Raw genomic sequence first — 18,542 nt, 5'->3', positions numbered from 1 at the left:
TTACTCCCACATACAGCAAATTGCAGTAATCCAATGATGCAGTTTGAGTGTCCAATTTAAGATCACCATCCATCTTAAAACCAAGACTAAGAATAACTGCTTTAAAATATGCTTCCAGGGGGCCTAAATTAGCAGAGGAGGTCTCACAAAGACTACTAGGTCCAAAAACCGCCACCTCTGTTTCCTTTTCATTAAAACTTAAGAAATTCAAGGCAAGCCAGGCTTTAATATCCTCTAAACATGCCAGGAGCCGTTTCAACGATTGACCATCCCTCTGAGTCACAGGCAAATAAATCTGGCAAACATCTGCATTTATTGTTCACCTTTATTCCCAAGCGTACCTGTAAGGATATTCTTGAAAGCTTCTTCAACATTTGTTGAGTCCAAAGCTGATGTTTCTATGAAGGAGAGATTGTTCTTCTCTGTATCATAAGAAAGAAAAAAATTTGATAGAAATTAGAAATGTAGAAATTCTTCTTCTGAAAGCAAAAGTTAGGGCTTACACAGCTTGTCACAGACTTTTGTGATGTCACAGCTGATTGTTTGCTATTTGTGTATGACACACCCATTGAACTGCCCACATGTTATATCAAAGACAGATGAATTGTTATGGCTTTATATTGATCTTATTCACCCGGCCAGTGGAAATATGTTGTGGCCAGAGACATGCATATTAAACAGTTTTGCTCACACTCTACTTTCAAGAAGGCAGTAAGATCTGACTTACGGTAGTACTGGAAGTAGGACAAACCCTAAAAAACTACAAAAACAAAAACAAAAACAAAAAAACTGTAAAGAACTACAAATCCTTGCTCACTTTTTGTCGTGATATATATACACATTCTGAAATACAACAAATATCAGGTTATTCCCACTGATATCACAGCGAGAGCGTGCATCAGACTGGCATCCTCCCAGGGTGTACCCTGCCTTGCGCTCTATGACTGCTGGGATAGGCTCCAGCCCCCCGTGACCCTTAATTGGAGTAAGCAGTTGAACATGAGTGAGTGAGTGAGCACTGAGGTACACGATAATATTCTACATGGCTTAAGCTTTATAATAGTGAAAAGTGTTCTTGTAACTTTAAATAATTAGATTTTTAAGGCTGTTGTATTCATACCAAATGCAGCATCCTATGCACTGGCTGATTTAACATTGTAAAAATGAAAATGCCGCAGTTCTAAAAAAAACTGAAGTATTTGTGATCATTATGTGCACATGAAATGGGATTTTTTTTCCCTCCTCAACTTATTTAGGTAGAGTCCTTAAAACTCCTGAGTTTGTGTTTTCTGCCACTATCCGACGTAAAACATGACCAACAACAGCAACTAAAAACAAATGCTAGAGTACGAACGAGCAAGCTCAAAATGTGGCTATACAAACGGTGAGCAAAGGCTCCTTTCCACTTCAATGATCTTTAAACCTTTTTCTTTAAAGTACCAGAAAGCACAGATAACTTTATCACTTCAGTAAAAAAAAAAAAAAACTATCTTACGCTGGCCTTATTTAAGTAACAAAAGTACTTCTCTGATATAAAGTGTACTTAAGTAAAAGTACACTTTGTTAATCGAACAAGCTAAGTAGCATTAATTATGTGGCAGCAGTTTGAAAGACAAATCTTAAAGATACAGAATATGTTTAAATAAAGTATTAACCCTCTGGGGTCCGAGGGCATTTTTTTGAACAGTTCACTCGCCTGGCATAAATGTTTTATTATTGGTGTTAACAGCTCTCCCTGCATCCCACAATCAAGTTTTATGTCTCTTTTTTTCAGAACAACCTGTGCTTTCATAATATATATGCTTTTGTTGTGTTCTATAAGTGTAATAAAGGTTTACAATCAAAAATAAGAAAGGAAAAAGGAGAAAATAATTTTCCACACACATTTATTCAAAACACACAGCAAACTATAATAAACTAGAAGCACTCAGAGAGTGCAAACCTCCGTCAAGGCCATGGGGTCACTGACGCCATAACATCTACACACCGTGGAATCACTGCACCTAAAAAAGTCTAACAATGATGTTTGCGCAGTAGTAAAAAAAGTTTCATCTGCTGTGACTGGATAGCATGTATCCTTAGCACTTGGCATCACAGTTTATTGCAATTTGCACCTTTCCCAGAAGCTACTGTCATCTGAGCACTGATACTGATATTGCATGTGCTTATAGACAAAAACAAATAAGAGACCAAATTCAATTTATTATTCAACTAAACTGCAAATATATGAATTTTTTAACATTTACGAAACACTTCTCTAAACAAGGCCATAGGGTCACTGACCCTAAAAAGATTCCCTCCTTGGCACAGTGATCTATTTCTTTTTGTCTCTTTCTCTAAAATTGTATATAATAATCATTAGATTATTAATATATAAACAAAAATAAATTTAAGAAATATTACAATTTGAAAACAAATGCACCCGAACGTGATGACAGCTGCAACTGCTTAATGCTAACTTTTAACATCGAAAATGCCACAGACATGCTAACCCGTTAGGATCCGGATCATGATCTGGATCACCACTAAAATTTAATCACTTGTTCCTCTTGTCATTTCCAACCACTCCACAAAATTTCATCAAAATCCGTTCAAAACTTTTTGAGTTATCCTGCTGACTGACAGACAGACAAACAAACAAACAAACGCGACCGAAAACATAACCTCCTTGGCAGAGGTAACAACTGTTCTGACACTTTATGAAGGTAATTTGAGGTCTTGTGTGAAGGACTGTACAACAAAAAGGTTCAAACAATAAACACAAATGCACATTTTGAACAATTTATACAAAATGGTCTATGCGTTTCTTTGTCTTCATGGTAAAACCAACAGAGTTATCCAATAACATTCACATGCAAACTAGTGGAGCAATCCTGATAGTTACACACTCTTTGTTTGACCATGTGAGATTGTCATCAGAGGCTCTCCGTCTGCTTTCAGTGATAGCTGTGCGTAATGGCGCAGGGCGCATTTGGAGCCCAATAGTATGTACTTATTGGAGCACCCAGGGGGCTATTCAAACGGGCCAACTAGTAACATATCACTCCTGAAAACAATCTGTGGCTTTTCACGTGAGGTGAATCTGCCCTACGATTGGATTTTGGAAAACCATGTGACAGTGAACAAATTCTGATTGGACACTCACACTGCACACGTAATCACACAGCTTCTATGAGGAATACAAAGATGGCTGATGGCTGGATTGAAAATCCGCGGAGTTAACTTTTCAGCAAAAAAAAAAAAAAAACAAAACAAAAAAAAAGTAAGTTTCTATCTCATATCATTAAAAAGTTATTTATAATTTAGTAAAGCTTGGTTTTATCCTTCATATACAACGGCGTCGGCCCCAGAGGGTTAAAGCAAGTATAGTTTCACACAACTTACTATCTATCTTGCAGGTTCGGACCAACCCTTTCAGTTCGTTTTAGATTAGGAGTGGAAAACAAACTAGCACACAGCTGGGACAATGATGGAAACGTTGCTACTGTGATAAGAGAATTTTGATAATGGTACAATTTGGTGTACTCAGAGGAGGAGATCATCATTAGCTTTTACGCATTTTAAATGTATTGTTAGAAATAATAACTACCAAATAGTTGGAGCTTCATATTATTAAAGGAAATGATAAAAATCAATTTTCAATAAACATTTTTAAATAAAAAAATTGCTCATGAACACAATATCTGCTGCACATACCTGATAAACAGATTCCCCGCAGAGAGACTGTTCTCAAACAAGACATACTGGGAACAACATCTCACTACTGCTGGACTGACTGATTTCAATGTCTTAAATTCAAATGACATAATTCTTGGACTCAAATATCCAAAAGCTGACTCTTGATTACAGAACCACCACTGACTATGTGTATTGCAGACTCCCTTCTTATAAATGCTATGTCACTGTGTGAGAAACAAACACCAGGGTATCTCTGTGTTTACACAGACTAATGATTATAATTGTAACCTACCAGCGTTTACCGTGGTTCAAGAGTAATGCCCTCCCCTTGAAATTACTTTATTTTGATTAAAGACAAATTTTGATAAATTAGAAAAATATATAAAAATGCTCCTGTACACTATTAATTAGTCTGCATCTCTGTATATATTACATACCTGCAAAAGCCCGCGCCTCATCTGTGGGCACGGCCCTGAGGTGTCGTAGGTCACTCTTGTTGCCAACCAGCATGATAACAATGTTGTTGTCTGCATGGTCCCTCAGCTCCTTCAGCCAACGTTCCACATTTTCATAGGTCAGGTGCTTGGCTATGTCATACACTAAGAGCGCCCCCACCGCCCCTCTGTAATATCTGTAGAAACACAGCTATGACAGGTTTATTTCTCTTGTACGTTTAATGGATGTCACATCATACAGCATTTTAATGTTTATTAGCATTCTTGTAGTAGTTAACCTACTTACAGTATATTTTCATTGTTGTTAAGAGGTTTTTTTTTAAATAACTTGGAATGGCTTCTACACTAAAATGCAGTGAGTGAATAGGTAGACAAATGTGTCCATCCCCTCCAGTTTGTTAATGCAACAATACAAGATATGACTGTATTATCTGAGTCACAAAGTAAGTTCACTTCTCTGATTTAGTGCATTTTTGTGGGGAAACAATCTGTCTCTTTCCAACCACACCTGCTTCTAATCCACCATCAATCCAGGATTCACTCACCATCCAGCAGGTGGCAGACACATCACAGGCATATTAGTTAGGCCAAACAAAGGGTGCCATTTCAATGGATCTGGCTCATCAATACTCACCAGATTTTAGACTTTCTCCTCATTGTATGTGCCCTATTAAAACTTTGAAGATGATAGCATTTATTATTTTTGAGTTATCATGTTAATACTTAGAGGACAGACTCATTCATTTATCTGTATTCACTCACTGCATTTTATAGAATAATGCTTTTAAAGCCTACAAAAATCCTTAAGGTTTTGCCAATGGACTGTCAAAATGCAGTGGTGGTTGTTCCAAACTCACGCTGATGTGATGGCTCTGTAGCGCTCCTGTCCTGCTGTGTCCCAGATTTGAGCCTTAATTGTCTTTCCATCTACCTGAATGCTGCGTGTGGCAAACTCCACTCCAATCGTGCTCTTGCTCTCTAGGTTGAACTCGTTCCTTGTAAATCGCGACAGCAAGTTACTCTTTCCTACACCAGAGTCCCCAATTAGCACAACTGTGGAAACAGAGTGGAAAGGGAAAAAACAAGACAAAAAGTAGAATATATGTATAGCATCACAGAAAATAAAAAGTGTGAATTTTCCACTGTCACAAAAATCACTTGATGTGATGACAAAACCAGGACCAGGACCCCCCACAGATTTTATTTTTCTGCAGGCTTAATCCAAACTTAACTGTCAAGAACTAATGTCAATAACTAATGAGCGAGAGGCTAGAATTTATTGTCTATTTTTGCGCAGCTACATTAACCATTAAACATTTATATCAGCTCTGGCTGTTATTTTAGAAGTGGGGCTTTTTTAAAATATATTTTGTAGTGTCTATGTACCACTGTATTGTTAATGTGCGTTAATGTTGCGGAGTCCAAAAAAAGGCTACTGATTGATTAAATCAACCGAAAGTTGCAAAAACAGGCAAATGGTTTCTTCTAAAAGCTGTGGCAGACCTCATCAGAGAGATCAGAAAGCATCATATCACACGAAGGCACTGGCATACAAGTATGCTGCTGTTGTGATCCATTTTTCATTGTTGCTGGTATCTCGTGTTCAACCTTTGAAGAGATTACCTATGTGAATGAAGTTCAAGATGGTCCTGCAGTGGAAGCATATGCACATGAGCAAATGACAGCATTGCAAACTGACCAATCAATCCACAAGACTTGCCAACTCTGTCCGGCTGTCTAATGCAGTATGCCGTGACCAACTCAGGCATCTCAGTAGGCTCAAAGAAGATCAGATTATAGAGTTTCTCTGCCATCCCAGTGTGCTACAACTAACATGTTGCTGTTACAGGGTTTGTGCAGTTGGGCTCTCAAGTGAAATTTATTATTATTATTTTCCTTCTTTTAACAATTTGTGATGGCTCAAAGAAAAAAATCAAGAGGAATACATATGCAGTAAGGAGCTTTGGAAAAATATTGCTCTGTATCAGTCCTGTGTGATATTTAACAAGCATCCCAGTGCAGATATGAGCTGACACTGGATAGTCAACTTCAGCAATGCAAAAGTTAACAATAATGTCACAGGAATACAGACTGCATGCTGTAACAGAAAAACCTTTGAGAAAACGTAGCAATAGGCAGATTGAGCATAGAGAACACGCACCCGCATCTAATCAGTGGATTACTGTATTTCTGTATCGACGAGGGGATGATATCGCAACCTAGTTTCATGTGTTCCTCTAGTCTTCACTGAAAAAAAAAAACCTGCTGGACTGAAAATGAAAACTGATCCCTACAGACAGCTCCAACTACAACAGGATTATGTCAAGGTGTGCACAGGCCTTCAAGGATAAGTTCACTTTTTACAACCCAAGTCTAATTAAAACATTATTACCCGTAAGTCCTCTGAGTGCTGTGCTCATCTTTGAGAAGTACTTGACTTTAGAGAAATCTTTTTTTGAAAAATTACTTTAGGAATGAATGATTGAGAGTTAATAGGTCAGCCATCCTTGGAGTTACAAAAATATACAGTATGCTAAACAGCAAAAAATATAACACAAGCAACATACTTTGTATTTATCAGCATGTGAATGGTACAATGTCTTCAAAAGTATGGGCAGCTGTGAATATGCAAGTATTCACAGCCTGAGCTCAAAATTGAGCTCAGGTGTATCCTGTTTCCACTGATCATCCTTGAAATGTTTATACAGTTTAATTGGAGTCCACCTTGGGTAAATTCAGCTGATTGGGCATGATCTGGCACACACCTGTCTATATATAAGATCCCACTGTTGACAGTGCATGTCAGAGCACAAACCAAGCATGAAGTCAAAGGAATTGTCTGTAGACCTCTGAGACAGGACTGTCTTGAGGTACAAGTCTGGGGAAGGTTACAGGAATATTTCTGCTGCTTTGAAGGTCCAAATGAGCATAGTGGCCTCCATCATCCATAAATCGAAGAGGTTCGGATCCCCCAGGACTCTTCAATAGAGCTGGCAATCAGTAAACTGAGCAATCGGGGGAGAAGGGCCATAGTCAGGGAGGTGACCAAGAAGCTGATGGTCACTCTGTCAGAGCTCCATCATTCCTTTGTGGAGAGAGGAGAACCTTGCAGAAGGATGACCATCTCTGCAGCAATCCACCAATCAGGCCTGTATGGTAGAGTGGCTAGACAGAAGCCACTCCTTAGTAAAAGGCACATGGGAGCCCACTTGGAGTTTGCCAAATGGCACCTGAAGGACTCTCAGACCATCAGAAACAAAATTCTCTGATCTGATGAGAAGACAAAGATTGAAGTCTTTGGTGTGCATGCCAGGCATCATGTTCAGAGGAAACCAGGCACTATCCCTACAGTGAAGCATGATGGTGGCAGCTTCATTCTGTGAGGATGTTTTTCAGCGGCAGGAACTGGGAGACTAGTCAGGATTGAGGGAAAGATGAATGCAGCAATGAACAGAGACATCCTGGATGAAAACCTGCTCCAGAGCACTCTTGACCTCAAACTGGGGTAATGGTTCATGTTTCAGCAGGACAATGACCCTAAACACACAGCCAAGATATCAAAGGAGTGACTTCAGGATAACTCTGTGAATGTCCTTGAGTGGCCAAGCCAGAGCCCAGACTTGAATCCAACTGAACATCTCTGGAGAGATCTGAAAATGGCTGTGCACCGACACTCCACATCTAACCTGATGGCGCTTGAGAGGTGCTGCCAAGAGGAATGGACAAAACTGCCCAAAGATAGGTGCATCAAGTGTGTGGCATCATATTCAAAAAGACTTAAGGCTACTGCTGCCAAAGTATTGAGCAATGGGTGTGAATACTTATGTAAGGGTGATTTCTTAGTTTTTTACTCTCTCATCTCTCATCTTCAACCGCTTATCCGGGATCGGGTCGCGGGGGGTTTTGTGAGTACAACTTTGATGGAAAAAAATGAATATACTCCATTTTGAAATAAGGCTGTAACGTAACAAAATGTGGAAAAAGTGAAGCGCTGTGAATACTTTCCGGACGTCCTTTATACCGGTTTATGTCTCCCCTGCGCCATGTTCTGAATCCTTTGTGTTTTTATTTCACCATTTCGTCATTATGCAGCAGAGTAAATAACAGAATAACACTGAAATCTGGCAATGAAAAAAAGAGATGGTGAGACAAGTGGTGAGGATTTGTTACCAAAAATATGGTTTCTGACAGTGTTGAAGGAGAAGTATGGCATTGCAGTATTGCACAAGGAAGTCGGAAGTGGCAGAGAAGTATGTGGGGGTGGTGCAGGATATATTTGAGGACTATGACAGCCGTGACGTGGAGGTGAGATTGCATCAAAGATGAATTCAGACCTTTCTTGTTTCCAGTGGTGACTACAGCATTTAAGGAGAACATGCTGTAGTGACAGTAGGGAACAGGTTGAGAAAAGCCAAAAGAGATGAAGATTATGCTCTAGAGAGAAGAGGAATGAAAGTAGCAAGGCATGTTGGTGTGCAGTGTACCTTTAAGGTAGATGGTGGGCGGTGTCAATACGGCCTTGAAAGCCGGAGTGCGCACACTGCACGTTCATACACACACCACCTGGAGTGGGTTTCGGGTGGCGGCGAGCTGTGTGTGCGGCTCTGTTTGGGCAAGTTCTACATCAAATGCTGCGCGTTCCGGGGCACTGGTTTGGTCTGCGTGTCCGACAGCACGCACTCTCAACAACTAAGAAGGAATCCCCCACACAGTTTTTGTTCCATCAGTTATAACCACTCTGCTTTGTCGCATTGTGCGTAAATGAGAAGGAGCACAGTGCAATAATGAGATTTGTTTGAGAGGCAGAGCAGCAGAATGTTGCAGCAACAAGAAGCAGAGGTGGTGAAGGTCTATGATTTTTAATACTTGTGGTCAACTGTTCAAAGTAGAGTGTGGTTAAGAAGGGATGAAGAGTGCAGGTAGGGTGGAGAAGATTAGGAGGAGTGATTTGTGATAGAAAGGTATCTGCAACAGTGAAAACTAAAGTTATCGAGATGGTGAAACAAGCTATGCTATATGGCTTAAATACGGTGGTGACAAAAATACAAGAGGTGGAGCTGGAGGTTGTAGCGCTGAAAGACAGGATTAGAAATGAACATATCTGAGGGACAGTGCAAGATTTCTCTCATACAACGATGCATTTACCAAAGGTGAGTAGGGCACATAGAAGCATTGATTGCTCACAAGGTAAAGTTGTGAAAAAACTGAAGATGTCCTTTAACAAACATCTGAAACAGCCGTCTGTGTTAAACTTAGCTGGTGTATGTGTGTGTGTGGGGGGCTTCTCAGAATATCTGACTCTAGATAATGAATTTTTGTGATTCAACAGCACATGAAATTTTAATGTAGCATCTAAGTTTTTGTGAATGTTTTTGTTTGATTTTAATAATAATAAGAAAAAAAATCAGATTGAGATAATGACCAAATAAACTTACTTTTGTTAGTTGTTTGTTTACTTATAGTCAGCAATAGTTTTGTGGGGTTTTTTGTGAAACATGAGGCCCTTCTACACATGTACAGCTGAAAAAAAACAAACAAAAAAAACAAAACAAAACACAGAACTTCTTGGTGAGGCAATGCTCGGGACAATGGCTGCAACAGCTGTATTTTCACTTATCCCCGGTCAAGTACGGTGTGTGATGCTCTAGACACATATGTGTTCAACCTCTCCTGTGAAAATCTTGATTCATCACAGACAAAATCTGCATAGCAGAAACAGTTACCTTCATATTTCTATTTCTCCCCATCAGTCACAAAATTAAACAATAGCAACATTAGAAGTGTAACAAATTTGGAATACGTGTATAATACCTCTGTCACTTCAGTTGTGCTTTGAGCAGTGCCCCCTGTTCTCACACACATCTGTCTATCTGAGAATGTTACTAGTTTCTCATGAGGCCAATAGCTTAATCTTTTCAGTACGGTCCTCGTTGATAGAAGGTACCATAGTACCCTGAAGCAGGAGTCAAAGGAGCATCAAAGTAATGCAAATTTATATCTCCTGTGTGCCAGCATAATTTGAATTAGCCTGTCTGAACTATCTGTAGACTTAGTGTTTTCAACAGCCTGTAGTTATCAAGCAGCAACCTGACACCGCGTGAAATGAAGCCGATGTGGAAGTGCAGTTCCTTGACTGGCCACTTGAGGCTGGCTCCAAAACAGACCACTTTCCCATAGGACACCATGATAAAATGTTCAACTTTAGAGCAAAAATAAACATGTTTACAGCCTGGTACAAAAAACGGTTTTGGTGTGTATAGATCTTTACGTCCTCCATGATAACTGGGGGGTTCTAGCTTCTTAGTTTAAGATGTTTTAAACCATCAAGTTCTGTATAATTGGGGCATGGTTTCTTTGAGTGACAGCTGCTGAAGCCAGTGACTCCAACTCTCATGTTTTGCTCCGTGTCTTCTGGATGCAGCTTTGTAGTGGAGACTGTGTGTTATTTTGGAGCATTTTATTGCAAACACCTGGAATAATACAGCTTAGTGTGCTGTGAAACGTCCTGACGGAACATCTAAGACAGCTCTGTTGCAGTATTCGCACTGAGTGAAGCTCTCGTCAGATTTAATGTTGTATGCTAATGGCGTTAGCACTTTATAACTTTGTCAGAAACTTCACTCATTACATCCACTTAATGTATCTGTATGCTTAGAGAAAATACTCAGCTCATAACTCTTAATGCCCACAACAAAGTAAACCATTAGGAAAACCACCTCACAGTTCCCAAAAATGTGAGTTAATAAACACCCGTACACAGGTTAGGTGGCTCGGACTCAAAGAGAGGGGCATTTCAGATGTCTTTTGTTACACACTGAGTTACCCACGCGCCACCCTTTTACACATTAAAGAGTTCATCATTCAGATGCTATGAACATGGAAATGCCCACAACACAGGCCAGACACGAACTTGATTTCAGCTGTTCCAGGTCTCTAGAAAACCAGTGGGTGACATCACGCAGGTTTTGTCCAATACACACACATTCTATGGTAGTTACACAGTGCACAGAAAGGATCATAAAAACAATAATGCAAGTGGACAATATTGCCTATTTTCTCATTATTGTGAAGGATTCTTCACTGTTATTACTCCTTCTTGTGCAACTGTTGAAGAAGGTGTGTCAACAAAATTTCAAGACAGGCCCGGTAGACAAAAAGAACACATCTGGCCTCCTGATGTTATTGCACATCTGGCTGAGCTGTTGAAATTGTAGGGCCTTAAAGGCTACAAGATTATGTCAGATGTCAGGTCTGAGAATATGCACTGGTGTTTCACGTGTTGCCACATCCACCACACTACAGAGCCGCCTTGGGTCCTGCATGGCAGCCACCTAGACAGTCAACCCATCCATCCCTTCCACTCAATAGTAGGCATCTATCTGAATCACGCTGGTGAAATATGGCCATCTCTTTGGCCTTTACCAGTTGTTGAGGTACTCAACACTGAGGCTCCTGCATGCTGATCATACCTAGAGAAGTGTGCCACTTGGCAATAGCATCTTAGCTGACATTCCCTCACAATGCAAGGGATATGCCTCACCAAAGTCTTCCTAAATAACCATTCATTTGATGCAAAGTCATTTCAGTGGTGCCCAAGATCCTATGAAGAGAATTTGCATCAAAGATATCCAGTCATCACCTTATGTCACTGGTTAACATCCAAGTCTAACAACCATACAATAAGACAGGAAGCACTGATAGGACCCTTACTTAGACCTTCCTTCTGCTGCAAAGGTAACAGCACTACTAAACACCTGTCCAATGACCTCATGACTCCATAAGCTCTTCCCAGGCAACTCCACGTTAAAGGCTGAGAAACCAGAGACATGAAAGTCATTGCTGAGAAAAGTGAAAGTCTGACACTTTCACAGCATACAAATACACTTCTGATGGCCACATCTATGACGTCAATGAACTTATGGATCTTGGTCTTGATCTGCAACAATCACAAACCCAGACACTCCAACTCTTTACTCAGCTTCTCAAGTGAGGTGCCTTCTTTTCACCATTAAGACGTGGCCTCTGGTCTGGTTTTGACAATCTGACTAAACTGTCAGCTGAAGTATAGTGCCTCTTGTAAATGCTTGATCTGCTGAGTTGTCAACATATGGTCTCACAGGAATTGTCTTTTACAGCTACAGTCAACATACATACATTGATTATGAACAGGGTTTTTTTCCCTCCATCATTTGTGCTGAGCGCCTCATTGATTTGACTTGAGGAGCAGGTCTCAACAGTTAGCAGTGCTGGATTAATAGCTGTGCTCAAACGCTCTTATAACTTAACAGTTTTGTTTTCTCTGTTCCTCGATGAAGGAAACAGCCAAACTTCATCCCTGTGTACATGGTGCCGGTCCGGGCTGCAGGAAACTGATAACAGGCTTCATCAAAACCTGAATCGGCAGTTTTGGGCTGCCTTGCCCTTCCTGCTTATTTTGGCTGGACACACACACACACACAGAGACACACACACAGCCTCCGGCAGATGCCCTATTCATCCCACAGAGGATACTTTGTTACATCTAAATGGCCTTTTGGCTTCTCCAGGCCCAGGATGTTAATGTGCCACAGGAGCTCATATCACGATCAAAGGAAGGCATTCTGGGTCAAACCGAAGATAAAACCTGCCATGGCTCCAGTGGTACCGAGGCTATTGATTTGAATAACACTGAGGAACTGATGTATGCATTTTCAGCCAATCACAGTGGAGTTTGGTGATGAAGCTTATTGATCATCAGAGGCCCACATCCAACCACACAAGGTGGAAGAAGAAAATCTATCTGCTCTTTGAAGAGCGATTTAAGTTGAATTTAAAGAAAATTTATATGATAAATTAGGGTGTTAACATCCTATACCTGTAAACAGCTGTGGGCTTTGTCACGCGCAACTTATGCTGTAGCAACACAAAAAGACCAACATCAGCTTTCAGTACAAAAACACGAGCACTTTGGGCTAAATAATAAAGAAATGGGAGATTTATAGGCATCTATAAGGCGTGAGCTTTGATAATGCAGGCATCTTTATTTATTTAATTACCTTTGAACAAGAAGTCGTATTCATCGTCTCGGTTCCCCATTCTAGACGAGGCCGCTCCGCCGGCACCGGATGCGGATGGACGAAAAGCGAGCGTGTGAATTTTCCTCCGGTGCTATAAAAATAAGGTTTGTTTGGACTGAACCTCTGCGCCAGTGTCGGCTGTCAGGGCGAGCTGGCGGAAAACGGAGGGAGCGAGAGGACAGGAGAGAGGAGCACAACTCCGCAGAGGGAGGGGAGGAGTCCTTCCATTTCCCATACCATCCTCTAGGGGGCGCGCCTCACTGGCATGCCAGCAGATAACAGCAGTCAGCTGACGTGGAAATTCTCTCATATTTATTATTTAATTATTTTAGATTTCAATAAAAAGTCGATTTTATCAGGCTGTACTTTTCGACTTTGAATCTTTTTCTTTTTCTTTTTCTTTTTGCAAGTAATATGACAGGGGTTTCTTTTTCTATGTATCCAAACTACCACTGTAAACAAAGTTTAAGTGAGAAATTATCCTTTTTTAAGACTCAGGTGGCATAAATATCGCGTTGTGTGTACAGAATATACAGTCTGCATGCGGGGTACGCCCACTCCTTTCTTTGTTATTTGTTGTTTGATTTTGTTTTTATTTGATTATAATGTTAATGGCTGACCAGCTTTTCTTAACAACATCCATGTTGTGCAATCTTGGGTGTGTAATGTGAATGCTTAATTTATATATATATATATATATATATATATATATATATATATATACAGTGAGGCAAATATTTTATCCACTGTCAAGTTTGGAAGTTTTCCCACCTACAAAGAATGGCGAGGTCTGTAATTTTATCGTATGTACACTTCAACTGTGAGAGACAGATTGTAAAGAAAAAAAAGAAAGAAAACAGAAAATCACATCACTGCAGCAGGGATTTTGGTCCACTCCTCCATACAGATCATCTCCACATCTTTCAGGTTTCGTGTTTCAGCTCCCTCCAAAGATTTTCTATTGAGTTCAGGTCTGGAGACTGGCTCGGCCACTCCAGGACCTTGAAATGCTTCTTACGGAGCACTTCCTTAGTTGCCCTGGCTGTGTTTCGGGTCATTGTAATGCTGGAAGACCCAGCCATGACCCATCTTCAATGCTCTTACTGAGGAAAGAAGGTTGTTTGCCAAAATCTCACGATAGATGACCCCATCTATCCTCCCTTCAATATGGTGCAGTCGTCCTGTCCCCTTTGCAGGAAAGCACCCCCAACAATGATGTTTCCGCCCCCACACTTCATGGTTGGGATGGTGTTCTTGGGGTTGTTCTCATCCTCCAAATACGGCAAGTGGCGCTGATACCAAAAAGCTCCATTTTGGTCTCATCTGACAACATGACCTTCTCCCAGCTCTCAGGTCATTGACAGGTCCTCCCGTGTAGTTCTGAGCTTTTTTAGAATCATCCTTACTCCACGAGGCGAGATCTTGCATGGAACCACAGACTGTGGAAGATTGACGGTCATCTTGTGTTTCTTCCATTTTCTAATAATTGCACCATTAGTTGTTGCCGTCTCATCAAGCTGCTTGTCTGTTGTCCTGTAGCCCATCCCAGCCTTGTGCAGGTCCCTGGTGTCCTTAGACAGGTCTTTGGTCTTGGTTGTGGTGGATAGGTTGGAGTGTGATTGACTGAGTGTGTGGACACGTGTCTTTTATACAAATAACGAGTTCAAACAGGTGCAATTCATACAGGTAAAGTGTGTAGAATATGAGGGCTTCTTATAGAAAAACTTAATAGGTCTGTGAGAGCCAGAATTCTTGCTGGTTGGTAGGTAATCAAATACTTATTTCATGCAATAAAATGCAAATTAATGATTTTAAAATCATACAATGTGATATTCTGAATTTTCTTTATTGTTTCTGTCTCTCACAGTTGAAGTGTACCTACAATAAAATTACAGACCTCTCCATTCATTTTAAATAATTATTGCACACTTTCTGTAAATACTAGTAACTTCATTTCACTTCTCAAATATCAGTGTATTCGTCTGCTATATGATATTGTTGTGTGGGCTGCTGAACAGGAGGTACTGCTGGCCCACCACCACCAGATGGCGCCCTGCTTGGAGTGCGGGCTTCAAGCACAAGAGGGCGCCGGAGCCACTGGGAGTGACAGCTGTCACACATCTTCAGCACCAGCTGTCACTCATTCATCTCATCACCATCACCATAAAGGCCGGACTGCAACTCCACCTCCTCGCCGAGAAATCAACTACCAATCAGGTACTTTTCTCTGCTGAATCAAACATTGAGTATTAGTCTGATGTCTTTTTGCAGCCGTTTTCCTGTGGTGTGCCTTATCTGCGGAGTTGGCGTTTGGTGTTTGGTGTGGACTGCGACGGCTTCGCCTCACACCCCACTCAGATAAGTGGTTAACTCAGGAGCTGCACGAGTGTGTGATTGGAGGTGGAGGTTCTCCCTCATTTACTGAATTCAGACTGTGGGATTACTGAGTGTGCGACCTCACACTCATCTGGACTGTCTCTGTTCTCTGCCAGCAGTACCGGGTCTGACTGCTGAAGACAGCGGCCACCTGGGGCGCAGGGCTTGGCGGCTCCGGTGTTCTTCAGCTCGGTTGGCGGTGGAAGCTGTGTGGATCCGGCTTTTCTCTCGCCAGGAGTCTTCTATCGTCGAGCCTGCCCACACGTCACCTGGTGTATAATTGACAGTCACTGTATTGTTACTGTCTGTATATCGTTGTGTGATTCACAACATTAAATTGTTACCTTTTGGCTATTCCATTGTCCGTTCATTAACGCCCCCTGTTGTGGGTCCGTGTCACGACACTTTCACGACATGATATATTTAAATGAAATTTCAACAGTCAATAATTTATAAAGGAAAATCACGGAAATTATCAGGGGTGCCCAAACTTTTGCATACAACTGTAAACAGTATACATACAATGTGACAAATAAGTATTTCATCCACTGTTCAACTCTCTCTTTCTCTCTCTCTCTCTATGTATGTGTGTGTGTGTGTGTATACACACTAGCATGTTGCTTGTGGGGATCCAAGGGCTCTAGATTGGGTAGTGTTTATAAAATAGGTAGCTGACATTTTGCAAGGGTGGTAATAAATTGTGCAGTTTCTGTAATGAGTTGGAATGGCGTGTGAGTCCAGAATGTTTTTAGAACCTTAGACAACAGTTTTTAGAGAAAGAAGTCAGCCTTTTTTCCTGTTAATTGTGTAATTTATTCATGTTAATTCACTGTCTTAATGTATTTATAAATTGTTTAGGTTCTTGTTATCATGTGCACATTATTATTATTATTATTTTTATTTTTACTTCTATTTTGTCTTTTTATTTTTTAAATGGACCACAATGGAAATAACTGTTTTCACTTTCTTGTGTCATCATGTATGTTTTAATGTATTTATAGTTATATTGTACTTACATTGAACTTACTTAATAAAATCACACACTCATACATGCATGCTTTTAATAAAAAGAAGATTTACTTGCCCCTGCTGGAATAGTTAGTCCAGAATGTAATGAGCAACATTACCCAATATAAAATAGTTTCTCCAAAAACATTAGTCCTATCAAGTTTCCATTTTGGCAGCGTTCATCCTTGACCCAAAATACATAAGCATACCAGTCAGTCAGCTCTCCACAGTTTGTCCAGGATCAAAGTTATACACGCACGCAGAGCTTTTCGTCTTTTCGGCATCCTGCAGTAAGAGGGGGGCCTCTGTTTTTTTGACATGCACAAACAGAGACGGTGGAAGTCATTAAAAGCAATACACCTTTCATTCTTGGTACCAGCAACATGACATTTAACTCATTCATGGTAATGGCAACATGACGCATAACTAAACTCACTAAACCAATTGAAGTACAAAACACAATAAATCAATAACACTAACAACACTGTTAACTAACATGAACCAATAACAACATTTAAAACCCCAAAACCTCAAACTGGAACACAGCGTCCATTGTTTACTGGTTAGCTAAAATCGTTAATTTCTTCAAAAATATTAGTCCTGTCAACTTTCCATTTTGGCAGCGTTCATCCTTGACCCAAAATCCTAAAGGATTATTAACTGAGCTCAAGGTCTGTACAAGAAAATATCAGACTGAGCTGTCTGTGCGAAAAACATAGATGTGTGATATTCCCTTACAGACCGAGCAAGCGAGGTTAATAATTTGTTGATTATATTATATATAAACATGTAAACTTACGGTATTGCCCAAATATGAAAGCTGCTGACTGTTTCGGGCTTGTAATCAGACCTCTTTGCTTCACCTCTGTTAGCTGGTAAGCTTTCAATCTGTGTGTTTTTTTTTCCAGTGCTGTTTATTTATTTATGGAGTATGTTCATGTCCGACTTGGTTTTTCTAATCGTGTTTTTATCGTTCTGGTTTGTAAAAAATGTATGGGAAAATATCAGACCGGAAATCAGCCAATCAGAGCACGCGTAACATGGTCGTAGCCATAGACATTATAAAGAGTAGACGTCGCATTGGTTGCTGTAGTTTGTACTTGTGTAAATATGATTTGGGGCGGGATGCCCTGGAACTCTCTCATTTTCTCTCTGACCTGATATGAAGCATATTGATATGCTGTGTTTTATATACACTCAACACAAATATAAACGCAACACTTTTGGTTTTGCTCCCATTTTGTATGAGATGAACTCAAAGATCTAAAACTTTTTCCACATACACAATATCACCATTTCCCTCAAATATTGTTCACAAACCAGTCTAAATCTGTGATAGTGAGCACTTCTCCTTTGCTGAGATAATCCATCCCACCTCACAGGTGTGCCATATCAAGATGCTGATTAGACACCATGATTAGTGCACAGGTGTGCCTTAGACTGTCCACAATAAAAGGCCACTCTGAAAGATGCAGTTTTGTTTTATTGGAGGGGGGGATACTGGTCAGTATCTGGTGTGACCACCATTTGCCTCATGCAGTGCAACACATCTCCTTCACATAGAGTTGATCAGGTTGTCAATTGTGGCCTGTGGAATGTTGGTCCACTCCTCTTCAATGGCTGTGCGAAGTTGCTGGATATTGGCAGGAACTGGTACACGCTGTCGTATACGCCGGTCCAGAGCATCCCAAACATGCTCAATGGGTGACATGTCCGGTGAGTATGCCGGCCATGCAAGAACTGGGACATTTTCAGCTTCCAAGAATTGTGTACAGATCCTTGCAACATGGGGCCGTGCATTATCCTGCTGCAACATGAGGTGATGTTCTTGGATGGCACAACAATGGGCCTCAGGATCTCGTCACGGTATCTCCGTGCATTCAAAATGCCATCAATAAAATGCACCTGTGTTCTTCGTCCATAACAGATGCCTGCCCATACCATAACCCTACTGCCACCATGGGCCACT

At 40.7% G+C, this 18,542-nt stretch overlaps 1 protein-coding gene across 1 annotated transcript in view; it reads right to left on the bottom strand.

Annotated features, from left to right (window-relative positions):
* The window catches only part of LOC117521736 (ras-related protein Rab-11B), a 28,708-nt gene extending 15,278 nt beyond the window's left edge, over nt 1-13,430 (bottom strand). The window contains exons 1-4 of the mRNA XM_034183078.1: nt 13,169-13,430; nt 4,991-5,186; nt 4,116-4,309; nt 342-422 (exon numbers count right to left, since the gene is read on the bottom strand). Of these exons, the coding sequence (XP_034038969.1) occupies nt 342-422; nt 4,116-4,309; nt 4,991-5,186; nt 13,169-13,208 (511 nt within the window). The 5' untranslated portion in view covers nt 13,209-13,430. The remainder of the gene's footprint in view (nt 1-341; nt 423-4,115; nt 4,310-4,990; nt 5,187-13,168) is intronic.
* Nucleotides 13,431-18,542: the final 5,112 nt, after the last annotated feature.

Source organism: Thalassophryne amazonica, chromosome 12 (assembly GCF_902500255.1).
Source record: "Thalassophryne amazonica chromosome 12, fThaAma1.1, whole genome shotgun sequence".
Classification (NCBI taxonomy): domain Eukaryota; kingdom Metazoa; phylum Chordata; class Actinopteri; order Batrachoidiformes; family Batrachoididae; genus Thalassophryne; species Thalassophryne amazonica.
This window is presented reverse-complemented; position numbering and strand designations above follow the sequence as displayed.